The 14042-nt window shown below is 32.0% G+C and overlaps 1 protein-coding gene across 4 annotated transcripts in view; it reads right to left on the reverse strand.

Annotated features, from left to right (window-relative positions):
• Window positions 1-552: 552 nt before the first annotated feature.
• The window catches only part of LOC111062309 (lysine-specific demethylase 4C-like), a 67661-nt gene continuing 54171 nt past the window's right edge, over window positions 553-14042 (reverse strand). For 3 of the 4 annotated variants that reach the window (XM_039430765.1, XM_039430764.1, XM_039430768.1), the window contains 2 exons: window positions 7228-7335; window positions 553-3893 (listed from right to left, as the gene is read on the reverse strand). In XM_039430765.1, coding sequence (XP_039286699.1) covers window positions 7237-7335 — 99 coding nt within the window. In that variant the 3' untranslated portion in view covers window positions 553-3893; window positions 7228-7236. The remainder of the gene's footprint in view (window positions 3894-7227; window positions 7336-14042) is intronic. The other variant, XM_039430766.1, reaches the window with a different exon arrangement.

Here is a 14042-nt window from a genome sequence, read left to right on the forward strand (position 1 = left end):
ATGAGAACTGGAACCAAAAAGCTCATGAACACACTTTTTGACCGTGAAAAGTACATTGTGCACTACCTCAATTTAAAACTCTACCTTCAGCTCGGTTTGCAATTAATGAAAGTACATTGCATAATTAGCTTTTCCCAATCTCCCTGGCTGAAAAGCTACATCGACTTCAATATCTGCAATAGACAGACCGCGAAAAATAAATTTGAAGTATCATTCTTTAAGGCCTGTTGCAATTTGATTTTTGGTAAGACTATACAATCAGTTTGCAAGCATATCAATGTTAAAATTATCACAGACGAAAAACGATTAGATAAGTACATTTCAAATCCTTTTAATCCTTCAACCCTGAGGCTTTCTTATTACTACTAGGATATCGGGGATGATATTCTACATCCAATTCTGACGTTGAAATGGAAATTTGAGAAAGTTGCAATTTTACACGATTTGGCAACCCTGTAATTTCTTCGGATGGAGGGCCAAGTCTCAACTTATTCTACACAAACTAATAAATCTATCAAACAATCAAAGGAGAAACAATAAATTACACTATCATTCAATAATGCTTCAAATTTTATTCTGTTAACTAAAACGAATAAATTACCAACATTACTGATTAAATTTATATACAATAGTAAAATTAATCTCCATAACACTTGCAGAGGCACACACACACACACAGTCATCACTTGAAATATTTCTAATCATTCCACACTGGGCAAGTTCATATATTATCCTTTTTCGACATTTACATTTTTCGAAATTTACAATTTGTACCTAACAGCAATAGTTCAAGAGCTAAAAAGTGATGTGTTCAAGTGAGAAATTAATTTAGTCATTGGAAAAGTCACACAAAAGTCGAAAATTAACTCTTATTATTATTAGTAGCAAATAAAACAACTAACCAATTATTTAAGAACACAAATGGTATTAAATATTGTTTCCAAGAATAGAATTTTTTAAAAGCAAGAACTATAATTTCTTAAAATAATGATATTCAAAACTTTGTGCTTTGAATATTGAAAATTTCAATTATAAACGTCTAAATAATAATAACACATTGATTACATTGATTTTCAACGGTAACATTATATTTTAGGCTAATATTTAACCGAATATATTGAGCAATAACCTTAGTTGAATTTCTTCAGAAAATAAACAGATTAATTATTGTATAAATAAGATAATTGATGCGTAGCATGTATAATAATGATATACGCTCATAGTAACTAACATCAGTGATTATTTTATTTTATAGTACCTACATGACAGAATTTGGGAGTAAAGACTTTGATAAAATGTTCAATTTAATTAAAATAGACTTGAGTATATTCTCAGCAAGATATAACGGAGAAATGGCTTTCAGTTGCTCATTTTTATTGACTGAAAATTAGCCGATCAAAAACAGAGTAGCACATGGAATTGGGAATTGGGAATGATGGACTGGGAAGCCAACTCCAACCAGTTGGGAGTTTCAAGTATCCGGGAGGCCCAAGTGTGCAGAGAGATGGAGTGCTTCCTGTAGAAATACAGCATAGAATTAATTGTGGATGTATGAACTGGGGAAGAATGAAGGGTGTTCTTCTTTGTGATAGAAGAGTGAATTGTAAAATGAAGGATGAAGTATATAAGTGAGTAGTGAGGCCAACTAAGCTGTATGGAACGGAAGCGTGGCCCATTTCAAAGAGACAGGAAAGAAAGATGGAAGTGAATGAGATGAAAGTGTGGGATTACAAGAAGAGACAAGAAAAGGATTGAGTTGATTAGAGGGTCAGTAAAGGTTGGTCCACTGGGTAAGAAAATGCAGGAGGATGAGGTGGTTTAGTCAGAGTGTGACATTTGGTATTGGATGAAGTGAGAGGACGATGTAGACCAAAAGGTGCGTACAGATTTATGCGCCAAGAACATGAGGAATTCACTTTTAATCAGCCAATGCCAAGCTTTTTATAACTGTATCTTACTGTTTCTGTAAAAATACAGATATATTCAGCTGATTAACAGTGAATTGCTCATGTTCGCGGCGCGTATATCTGTATGCACCTCCTAAAAATGTGATGGAAAGACAGAGTAGTGGCTAACTTGCAAGAGAATGAGAGCAGACATTGGACAGGCTTTTGTGAAGAAGTAGACTGCGATCATGGAATGCCGACATAAATGGGAAAAAGTCAGTCAAAGAAAAAAAAACAAACTGTTTTTCAGTTGCTCAGCTTATTTCAATAATATTGTTCGGGATACAATACAATAATATTGTTCGAAAACCAATGATTGGTAAATCCAATTTTGGAGTGAAACCAACATATTAAGGCTGAACTACCAAATAAGGAGTGATTTCAGCTATATTTTGGCTGGTTATTTCTTCAATAACCTATTACAATTTTAGAAATTACAAATTTATCAATGCATCAAGTTTGAAGTAACAGCAATAAAATAAAATCTATAATGATTAGAACATTGTATCATTTCATTTATGGACAGTATGAAATAACAAATATTAATAAATCCAAACAAATTTTCATTGATTTCAAAAAGTGAATAGTAAAACTGTTCTATTGCAGTGTAACGCAACTGTCAATGATTATTATTCTCAGTAGCCTACCGAGGGAATGGAATATCCCTCATCAATATTAGAAATAAATAAATATTTAATTATTACAAATAAAACTCGAAAAAGAATCTTATTAGGAGATAACAATTTATATTGATCCATTTCAAAACATAATTGTATTTGTCCTACTGATAGGGGAAAAATGGACAAACTAATAAATAATAAATGTAGTGATGAAATATTTTAAAACTATGTACCTATTAAAGTTGTTATGATTATAAAATTATTCTATTATTAAAATAGAATACCATAAATAGAATTGCACTTACTGTTCAGAGCAAATAATACTACTGAATTATAAATTATTCTGTATGATAATGGATAGACCAAAATCAATCACATTTTGTACGAGTATCAATCATAAATTATAGACATTTGATACAAGCCAACCGCTTATATCAAATCTATCAATCGAGGCATAATTCAAAGATTGAGTTTTGCCAAAATCAAGTTGTATTGAAATGATTTCTTATTACTTTGGTAGAGTTGATGAGTCGCACTACGAACAGTAAGAACAAATTATGCAACTAATAATTCACTGCAATAAAATAATTAATATCAAGCTTTGATATATCATGCAATTAAACAGTGACAACTTTCTTTAATTCTAAAGTTATCTGAAATAATATCTTTAATCAATTCTTAATATATTTAACCCTGTGATGGTTTGTAATAATCCTACAAGGCTTGTGGATTGATAAAAGCTAGAATTTTCAACTATTACACTAAAGAATTATATACATTGGTTCAATATCATGAGATCTCAAGAGTTTTTTCAAATTATTTGAACATGATACACAGAAAATACAAGTGGAAAAAATACAAATTTCTAGCAAATACGAGGAACGAAATGAAATTCATCATATACAGTCAATGTATTTTCCTTCCTATATCACTCATCAATACATAAAATCAAGAATGAATTCAAATTATTTCTTGTTATATTACTCTAATGATTGTTCAATTCATTCTTTCTCATTCAAATCATGATCTACAGATAGAATTTATAAGAGAAATGAGATTACATTATAACTAACAAGTATTATTATCACTTCAATACGATTAAACATTTTTTTGAAATTTCTGAACGAATGTTCGGAGAAAGAAGTGTCAAATCAATCTTAAACTAATATCACTCGCAATTGAAATAGAACAATTCTGTGAAATTATGACACTATATAAACAGCACTGATCATGGTCTTTCATTTAGAGAATAGATGGTTCATGTTAGACAAACTTTGTGTAAGCTCGCTGGTACATACTGGCCAACATTCCCGTTGGATCTAGCTAGCTGAAAAAAAAATTAGATTAAAATTAGGTCTTAAGTAAGGTATTAAAACTAATATTTTCATCTATTTCATTATTTATATCGCAATATACAGTGGGGTACATATAACACTTTTAAATTAGATATGTTGGTAACGCAGTGGCCGGCAGCTTGTTTTCATTTTGAAAGACACATCTCCAAATTTTAATCAATCTGTCCATTGCAAAAAGGCGATACACTGTACGTGTCTTCTATGCTTTGGTTTCCAACGTAAGGCTAGCTTCACACACATTTGGTTTCATTCGGTTCGGTTCGTTGCCGAAAACGAATGAGGCTTTCATACATATCAGGTTTTAATTCATACGGTTCTAATTAGGTATTTTCTTCTCGAACATAGCTGTGTTTGGATTTTCACAATTCATGCTGGTAATAAAAATATAAAAGCTGGTGTTCAAATAGTAAGACGTGATTTCTTGAACAATAAAATTTTCAAGTAAATTAAAAATTGTGAACTATTTGAATAGTTTATTTTAGATTATATTAATTTTGGACGTTCATAGTGATTATTTTTTTGAATTGAAAATTTGTTTCAATTTTGACACATGGTAAATAACATTCATCTTTTCCTCCATTAATGAAATCATTTAATTTTCATCGAAAAATAAAAATTTAAAAATAAAGTTTTAATTTATCTTCATATTTTTTAGCAAACTATTCATTGAGAAAAAAATGCTCCAGTGAAGTAACAGAAGAAAATACTAACAGTGAACTAACATGTAGTAGAAACAATTGATATCAATAATTAAGTAACATTATCCTTCACTTTGGAAATGACGAATAAGCAGTACAGTTTCGGACACTTGTTCATCAATGCTATTTTAAAGAACACTAGCTACGGTACTCCTAATTTGGCTGTTATAAACAATGCATATATTTTAAACGTTCAAGGTGAACTGTCTGATTGTTTTGATGGTCTTCTTGGTTCATAATGTATTATGATATTCAATTACACTTCTGCTTATCTTATGCATAACAATAATCAAACTGAGTGTGATTTTCCCTTGAGGTAGGCTATTCAAAATTGCTCTCTGGTTGGCCATAATACACTTGGACCAGAGTGGTTCTTTTGGTACACCATAGTTATTTGTTGTGCATTAAGCGAGTAGCTCAAATTCTGATTTAATAAACCCAAAATTATTTTACCTGTGAAATACATTTATAAAATTATATTGTTATTAGAGTTCTCCAATGTTTTATTGAATTAATAGTCACTTTAGGTTATACTCCTGAAGAATATCATATTTATATTTTTTATGTAACGTCGGGAGTGGTTGCCATTCGAGACCTGAGGTGCTGACCAGAGGACCCGACATACATAAGGTAGGATTTTAGATTATAGTAATTTTTAGCTCAACCCAATATTCATGAGTTTTTTATTTTTATTTAATTGAGCAGCCACAGACAGCCTAGCGAGTAACCCGATTGAATACTTTGTAAATTCATTTTTTTTTTAGTTTTCAATAATAAATAAGTTAGTAACCTTTTGTTTTGAAATTATTATCATTTGTTATCATAACGTAATAATGAAAACATTTTTTAGTTTTCTTCTTTTGTTTTATACATCACACCCACCATTGATTCAGTAACTCTCTTCCTCTTGTTATATTACATTATTTGTTTGTTGGAGGCGCCTTAGCTATTACTTTTTTATATTTTAAAATACAAAAATGGCGAAAAAAATATTTTTGTGTGAATTGTTCATAGCTTGCGTATTATTAACCTAGGACACGTGCTACATCACCCGAAGCCGCTACGGCCTCACAGTTTACATACGGGCTACTCAGGCCACACTATCTTTTGACAAACCACTCAACCACAATACACAGTGAAATTTATAGTTGTAAGTTTTTCTTTAATATAGATAAAAATATAAATCTGATATATAAAGATAAATGTTTTAAAATTTTCCTTTTATAGTCACTGCCGCCTGCCTCAACAATAAAAATGTATTATTACTTGTGTAAAACAATTTTTCCCTTTTCCTTTTTATTTCATTCCTTTCTAATAAATTTTCGTTATTTTCCATTTTTTTTTATTAATTCTATATCAATATCTGAAGTATATTTATAATTTTCTTTTTGCAATTTGTATTTGTTTTCTTTCATCTTATACTTAAAATCTTTGAAGTGTCATATTTATTTTGTCTAACTTTATTTATCTTGTGTAAGGAAAACCCTTCGGGTTTGGCAAGACCCTCAATTTATTGTTTGAATTGCGAATAAAAAGTTTTGATTTGATTTTTTTTTTATAATGACATTATCTGACTTGATAAATAGCCGAAACATTTCGTGACGAAATAATTTAAAAAGTGTACTCAGATTATATTTTTATTTGTACGTTGTTTTATTCTCTTTAGGTTCACTGTTAATTGGTATATACATTTTTTGGACCCCTATATCGATAAAGGAAAATAGGTAGCTGGGAACACTATTTATCAAGTGCACATTAAATGAACTACTATGGATTTTTTATCAATGAAGATAATATTAACAGTTCAATTTAAATATATTGTTCAATTGCATACACTTCTTGCATAAAAGTGATTGTGATTTAATCTTCTATTTCAAAAAAGATTGTGTTATTTTCTTCAAGTAGATTTCTGACCATATACTTTCTACCCTGGATTCTGTCTAACAGGCTAATTATAGTTGTACAACTAAATTTCAAATTATTTACAACAGCTTTCTCAGCTTCCCTCTCAAAATTTGTCCATCATTTTTTTTATAACTCATAGTAGATGACCAATTTTTTTAAATATAAAGCTAATGATGGATGGAATTTAATTGATCAACTAACTAATGAATTTGATGAATATATGAATTGATAATTTTGAAATTCATAGACCTGAAAATTCAAATCGGACCATTATTCCGACCACATTACATTCACCCTGGGTTCTCGCCTACTATGAGTAGTATTGGTTAGACTAATAGTGGAAGAGAATCCACTAGTACAGTATTGTTCAACGTTAGCCTGTTAGTCAGACAGAATCCAGGTTAGAAAGTATATGGTCAGAAATCTACTTGAAGAAAATAACACAATCTTTTTTGAAATAGAAGACTAAGAAATAATTGCAATAATAGCCAAATTGATAGATTTAGCGTGATATGAATTGATTTTATTAGAGATGAGACATAAGGAAATTTTATATTTACATGTTTCAATTGAAAATAGAATTTTCACATTCATGTTTTTCATTTTCATAGTTTCATCAATATTTCAATAAAGGCGAGTGACATAAAAACCACCAACATTTCTATTCTAAAAATAGATACTTAAAATTTTAACTCATGATTACCTTGTAAGATTACCGGTAATGGTAATTTAAAGAAGTAATTGGATGGGCTGAGTTTTTTCGTAGGATTCGAGGAGTGTGTGTTCGGAGAGGATGGGTAAGGAGGGGGGTCTGAAAAAGCCAATCACAGTTAAAAAATAAAAAATCACAGAAAACCCCAAAATTAATTGGAAAGTAAATAGAAACAAACAAAATGATACTCCGAACTACTTAGCTCCTTACCTGCTAAAGTGAATTCACATCTACCTAAGCCTAGTCAATGAAGACTTCAAGCTGAAGATTTCAATAAATTTATCCTCTCTCCAGAGTTAGTCTCCACTAACTTGAGATTAATGCAAGAATTGCATTGAAAATAGAAGTAATTGGTATAGAATTGTAGGCCTAAAGAATTAAACCTAATACAGGGTGTCCACTGAATCAGGCTACTCAGAAGGGGGGTCAATTTGTAAAAATATAATATTCTTGAATAAAAGTTTCAAAAGTGCACAAGTATGCTTTTCATCAAAATGCAACACCATTATACGATTATAACTATTTCGAATAATATAAGAAAGGCAATTTAGAAGAAAAAACGAAACTCCCTAACCTACCCTTTACTCTTTCAAACATTATAGTCCAGTCACTACCGGTATATACATTGGTGTTTGCAATATATATTGTAGTTCTGATTTTTCAATATATTGTTTGGATACATTAGAGAAGTCTAGAACTAGAACCAATTTTTCATGCAAAATTTCCAATATCTTCCAATTGCCACAATTTAAATGTATAATTCAAAATCCATCTGGGCGTAATGTTGTGCTCTTCAACCTGAGTCCAGAGAGCGCACGAAATTACGCCCAAAGGGATTTTGAATTATACATTTGAATTGTGGCAATCAGAAGATATTGTTGATTGAAAACTATAATTCATTAAAATTGATTATTTTTTGAAATTTTACTTGTTTTTGTAACTCAGAACACATTAGATATAGAGAGCTCCAAGTGATTTCATTTTATTCAGAATTTCATAATCTGAAAAAATGCGAGAACAAATTTAACTGTCCGACTGGATTGGGCGGAAATAAGCTGAAAACTAGAAAATGTACCGTAAATACGAGGTGTTTGGGCCATTCTGCATCTAGCACAAGGAAATTTTGCATGCAAAAATTGATTCTGGACTTTTCTTATGTATCCAAACAATATATTGAAAAATCAGAACTACAATATTATTTTGAAAGTACACCACCTTTTTCATATCTATATTGACTGGACTAAGTGGGGTGTCACACCAAAAAGCTGGACTGAGCCGAGTCGAGCCGAGAGGAATCCGCGTGCGCGCTAACTATGCAGGATTTAGTCGGGAGCATTCAAATCAACGCCGGGCCGAGCCGAGCTGATTTGCGCAGTCGGCTTGACGCCCAACTCGAGCGTTTTCGGCCAAGCGGATTCTGCCTTCTTTCAGTTTAGTTCGATCTTCCCAGGTAGTGAGTTCTCAATACAAGGCTAGAAAACCTACTGAGTGAATCGGCTTCAGTGCGAACGCAGGCAGATTCCGCTCGGCCGATCCGCCTCCGGCTCGACTCGGCCCGGCCCAGCTTTGGTGTGAAATGGACCTAATATTAAACAGAACATTTTAGGTTCAGAAAAACATATGTGTGATTTGATTTACTATCAATAATTTCAACATCGATAATACCTACACCAGATACGGAACTATGCCTCAAATGGATATAAAGGTATTTCCACACATGCCGAACCGAACTTCAAACAGCGTAGCGAATCGTACTATCCGCCGTGCAGCAAACATCAGCCATATGTTTCATTATGTTAACACTCAGCTGTTAAACAACCGCCACGCAGTTCACCGAACCGTACGTCGCCCCACTAGCCGCTCTTTTAACCGTTCTCTACGCCGTTCGCCGAACGTTGAACTTTTCAGCCAATCAGAGCCCTCGATTAAAATTCGCCGTGCAGCTTGCGGTCCAATTTTGGCTATCCACCACAAGTGGGAAACATGTGAATACTTTCGCAAATATTGATGCAGTACAGGCCTCTTCTAATAATCTATATTTTGAAAAATTCATTGTCATGGAAAATACATTTATAGGAATCGATAAATAATGTTAAATTAAAATAGAATAATTTCTGAAAAATTAACAATTGGATAAATTCAATATTAAAATATTGATGACCAAGAACTCAGAAATATTGATGACAATTTTTTTTTTAAATTATAATCATTTTGTTATTTTTAAACTAATAATTAATTTCGCTAACTAACCTTAAGTTGACTGGAATAGATACTGTAATTTCCATATCCTATTTATTTTAATAAATACTTCATCATATACTAACTCACAAAGTGACATCTTTATTATATTATTTTCCACTTGCCTTCGATTTTTGTTGGAAAGAACATTGATCATTGTTATTTTACGAAAAAGTGGGTAGAGTTGAATAATTTCCCCCAAAAGGTGGTGTCTGGTTTGGTTTATGTTTTGGCAACACAAAAAAAACTTACTTAGGTGGATAGGACCTTTTTAGACCCACCAATCTATACTATATAAAGTAAAGAGCTGACTTATATTAGTACGGGATAGGAAAATTATATTTGACGCATCATCACGTCTCAACTACTGATCAACTTGAAATATTGCATATAGATTCTAAATTAACCTAGGATTGTCTGTAGGATTGTCTGTTTTAAATTCTCAATTTGTCAAGTTTTAAAATAGACCCTTGCAAAGCACGGGTTACCTGCTACCTGCTAGTCAATAGTAAAGTTTTGATCAAGGAATAAGGGAGTGTTATTTCCATCGACTTGCAACATTTAGAACACTACTGAACAGTACTCTGCACGACACTCCACAGCGTTTTCGGCCGACTGTACAGTGCGTCAGTCAGTGACTTAAATGAGAAAGGGACTGAACAAATTATAATTGAATAAAAAAATCATAGATTCACAATTTATTAATGCATTATATAAACACATAAAAGAATCCGTTTTCGCATTGCGGGTACATAATCAAAAACAAAAAACAGAAGAAAACTGTTTATCCAATATGCTGCTTATTTGAAATGATCCTGATCAGAACCGGAGCAAGGTGGATAATATAATTTTTTCGTGATAAGTTATTATAACTACTCTAAATACTTCTGTTACCAAATATATTATAATATTCTAGAGCCTGTTTGATTGAATACTCTAATTGGTTTTAATTTATTTAGTACCTATCGATTCAAAATGGATGATCAATTATTGATTCACAAGAAAGTACGATAAGAGAATCCAAATCAAATAATATTCTAAACATGTTTAGAAAAAATCAGTAATTGGAACATATATTATTATGTCTTGAAATTATTTCAGATATCATTGACACTACGAAAACTGATGAATTGAAGCCGAACTTAGTAAAATAAATAAACAGAACAGAGTGTTCCACTATTAAAATTGAAAAGTATTCACCACGTGAAAGCATTTTATTGTTTGAAATCGCTGAGCGGTTCGCTGCACGGCGCGCTGCGCAGCGAATTGCTAGGTTCGCTGCGCTGTTCGAGGTTCGGTTCGGCAAGTGTGGATATACCTTAATTGTGAATATCGAAGGAAAACCTACTCGTTCCGATAGAACCTATCGATACACGGCACCGATAAAACGCAGTATTGATACAATATATTTATAAAACGCCACATAAATACACCAACCTGTATCACCCATCACTAATACACCACTCATCCACTGGCTGAATTTCATCTCTGTCCTTAATTAATATAAAATTAGATGGTTGACAGAAATGTCAAAATATTCCCGTATCTCGACAAAATTCTCGTACAATTCCCGTACATTTCCCGCCCAAATGAAATTCAGGTACAATTCCCGGATTTCCCGGTTTTCACGCCGCGTGGACACCCTGTAATAGTAATGTAGTTCGGAGTATGATAAATCATGGAGAAAAAGAACGGAACTGCATCAAAGAAGAGGTATAAAAAATACTTTTACTTTCCAATTGCAGATAATGAATGAACGAACATAGACAATGATGCAAATCTATTTACAGTAAAGTTATTAATATACAACAGACGCATGCCTGACATACTAAATTCAATTTTTTTATTAAATTATATTATAATCGAGTTAGTTTACTAAGGATCGCTACATTCATGCAGACAATAGGAATAGAGCATTCTGATTTACATGGCCGATTCATGAAAGCTTGTAAGTCTCGAAATGCAAGGGAAAGGCACCTTCTTTACACTAGATGTGGATAGGACAACAAACTAAGTGATAGTTAGTGTTAAATATTAAATGAGTTAAATATTAGTGTATGTCTACTGAAAAAATATTTACAGGGTGGAAAGTAAAATTTTGTCCCCGAAAAATGTATGTTTCAAGCATTTGAAGTTATATTAATAATAAAAAGAGTACTTGAATGAAATTAATCTCTCGAATATCATAGTTTGAGTAATTATAAGCACTCTGGTGGTAGAATCAATCTGATATCTCTCACTATTACTGACTAACAACCGATATAAATAATTATGCCATGTTGAATTTATTAATGATGACGAATATTTGCTAGTATTTATCATGACGTAGTCAAGAAAAAATAGATTTTATAGTTCTAATTATCTCATGGGTATCGAAAACGTACCAGAAATCATGCAAGGCTTTCTTTGGAGGGCGCTCTAGAAAACATTTATTGACGAACAGCGCATAACCTATCTGTTAAAGTTATGTCAAGATAATTAAGTTATCTGACATAACTTATTTTGAAGCTGAAAAAATGATCTAAATTTTATAGATTCTACATTTTCCTGCATATCTCGCATAAAATAGTTATAATAGGAAGAAATTTGAGAAAATGAAGAGAAATGTTTGTTTAACGTTTTGGAAGGATATAAATGATTCAATAAACGTTTTACAGAAAATCTTTATACAAAAAGGATTGTAGAGAAAGGTTTTCTCAATATTTTCGTGCAAAAAGCGTTAAATATCTGAACGATTATAAAAATACAAGCGATAAAACAAAACCCTGAAAATTTCGGCGGCCATCTTGTTTTTGAGGTTTTTACCTGTGATTTCGACTTATCATCATAGTCCAGGCGCAAATGTCATGAAAAAGGCACTCCGAGGTCATTTTTGAGTAACAGCCGTAGAAGATGTCTCAATTTCATCGTTAGGTCTAGCATAATAAGGATCGTAATGATGATAAGTCAAAACAAGATGACAGCCACATTTTTTAGGGTTTTGCTATATCACTTGTATTTCAATAACCGTTCAAGATATTCAACCGTTTTTGAATAAAAATATTTTAATGATCTTCCTCTACAAATTTTGTTCTATAAAATTTCCTTCTAAAACGCAAATGTTATTAGTTATAACCTTCAAAAGACCAAAAAACGTTTTTTTCTAATTTTTATCAAATTTCTTTTCATTATAACTTTTTTTGTGCGAGAAGTTTCGAATCTATAAAATTTAGATCGTTTCGTAAGCTTTAAAACGATATATCTTCATGCGCTGTACGTCAACAAATGTGTTCTCCAACGCCCTCCAAAGAAAACCCTGCATGATTTCTGGTGCATTTTTCCATGCATAAGGTAACAAGCTAGAACTATAAAATTGATTTTTCATGACTAATTCAAGATAGAGACTTTTAAATTGTCCCAATCTCTTCGTTACAACAAGCCGAATAAGAATATTGATGATGGAAACAACGAAAATATTCGACATCATTAAAAAAGTCAAGATGGCGGTCATTATTGACAGAAATTTTATATATTGCTTGCTATTCATTTATTGTGAGAGATATCAGATTGATTTTACCACCACAGTTTTTAGAATTAACCCATCTATAATATTCTATAGAATCGTCTCATTTGGACTACTTTTTTGTGGTTAATTTAACTTCAAAAACTTAGAAAATTCACTTTTCGGGGACAATATTTCACTTTCTACTCTGTATATGTATTTGAAGTAGACATACACTAGTATTATTGGCACAGTGTTGTAGAATATTTCTAAAGCTTCAAAATGACATCTGATAGAATGCTGTGCGTCCATTCTACGGCGGGGGCGTCATCGGAAAAAGAGAGAAAAGTACAGTTTGCAGCGGAAAACACGTTTTTTTCACCATAATATGCCAAACCTAAAGAATTAGAAAACCGTGTTACTCATGATTAATTGGAGGTGCAGGCTTGGAAATGGTATCAATCTCGTCTTAATGATGAGTAAAAACTAAAAAGAGAATATATGACTGTGATAACAATCTTAAAAATATTTGTCATCATGAAAAATCCAAGATGGCGGCCATCATTAACAGACACTTTCTTGAACTGTCAATTATAGCCGCCATCTTGGATTTTTCTATGATGAAAAATATTTTTAAGATTGCCATCATAAATATTCCCATTCAACACATCATTACGAAGAGATTGATACTATTTCGAAGTCTGTACCTTCAAGGAGTAATGAGTTACACGGTTTGGCATATTAAGTTGAAAAAGCCTGTTTTCCGCTGCAAACAGTAAACAGTACTTTTCTTTCTTTTTCCGATGGCGCCCCCGCCGTGGAACATGGACGCACAGCATCCAATCAGATATCATTTTGAAGCTTTGGAAATATTCTACAACACTGTGCCAATAATACTAATGTATGTCTACTGCAAATACAGATACAGAGTGGAAAGTGAAATATTGTCCCCGAAAAGTGTATGTTCTAAGTTTTTGAAGTTGAATTAATCACGAAAAAAGTAGTCCAAACGAGACGATTAAATGAGATGATTAATATGTCATTTTAAAGCTTTAGAAATTTTCTACAACACTGTGCCAATAATATC

Source organism: Nilaparvata lugens, chromosome 6 (assembly GCF_014356525.2).
Source record: "Nilaparvata lugens isolate BPH chromosome 6, ASM1435652v1, whole genome shotgun sequence".
Lineage (NCBI taxonomy): Eukaryota > Metazoa > Arthropoda > Insecta > Hemiptera > Delphacidae > Nilaparvata > Nilaparvata lugens.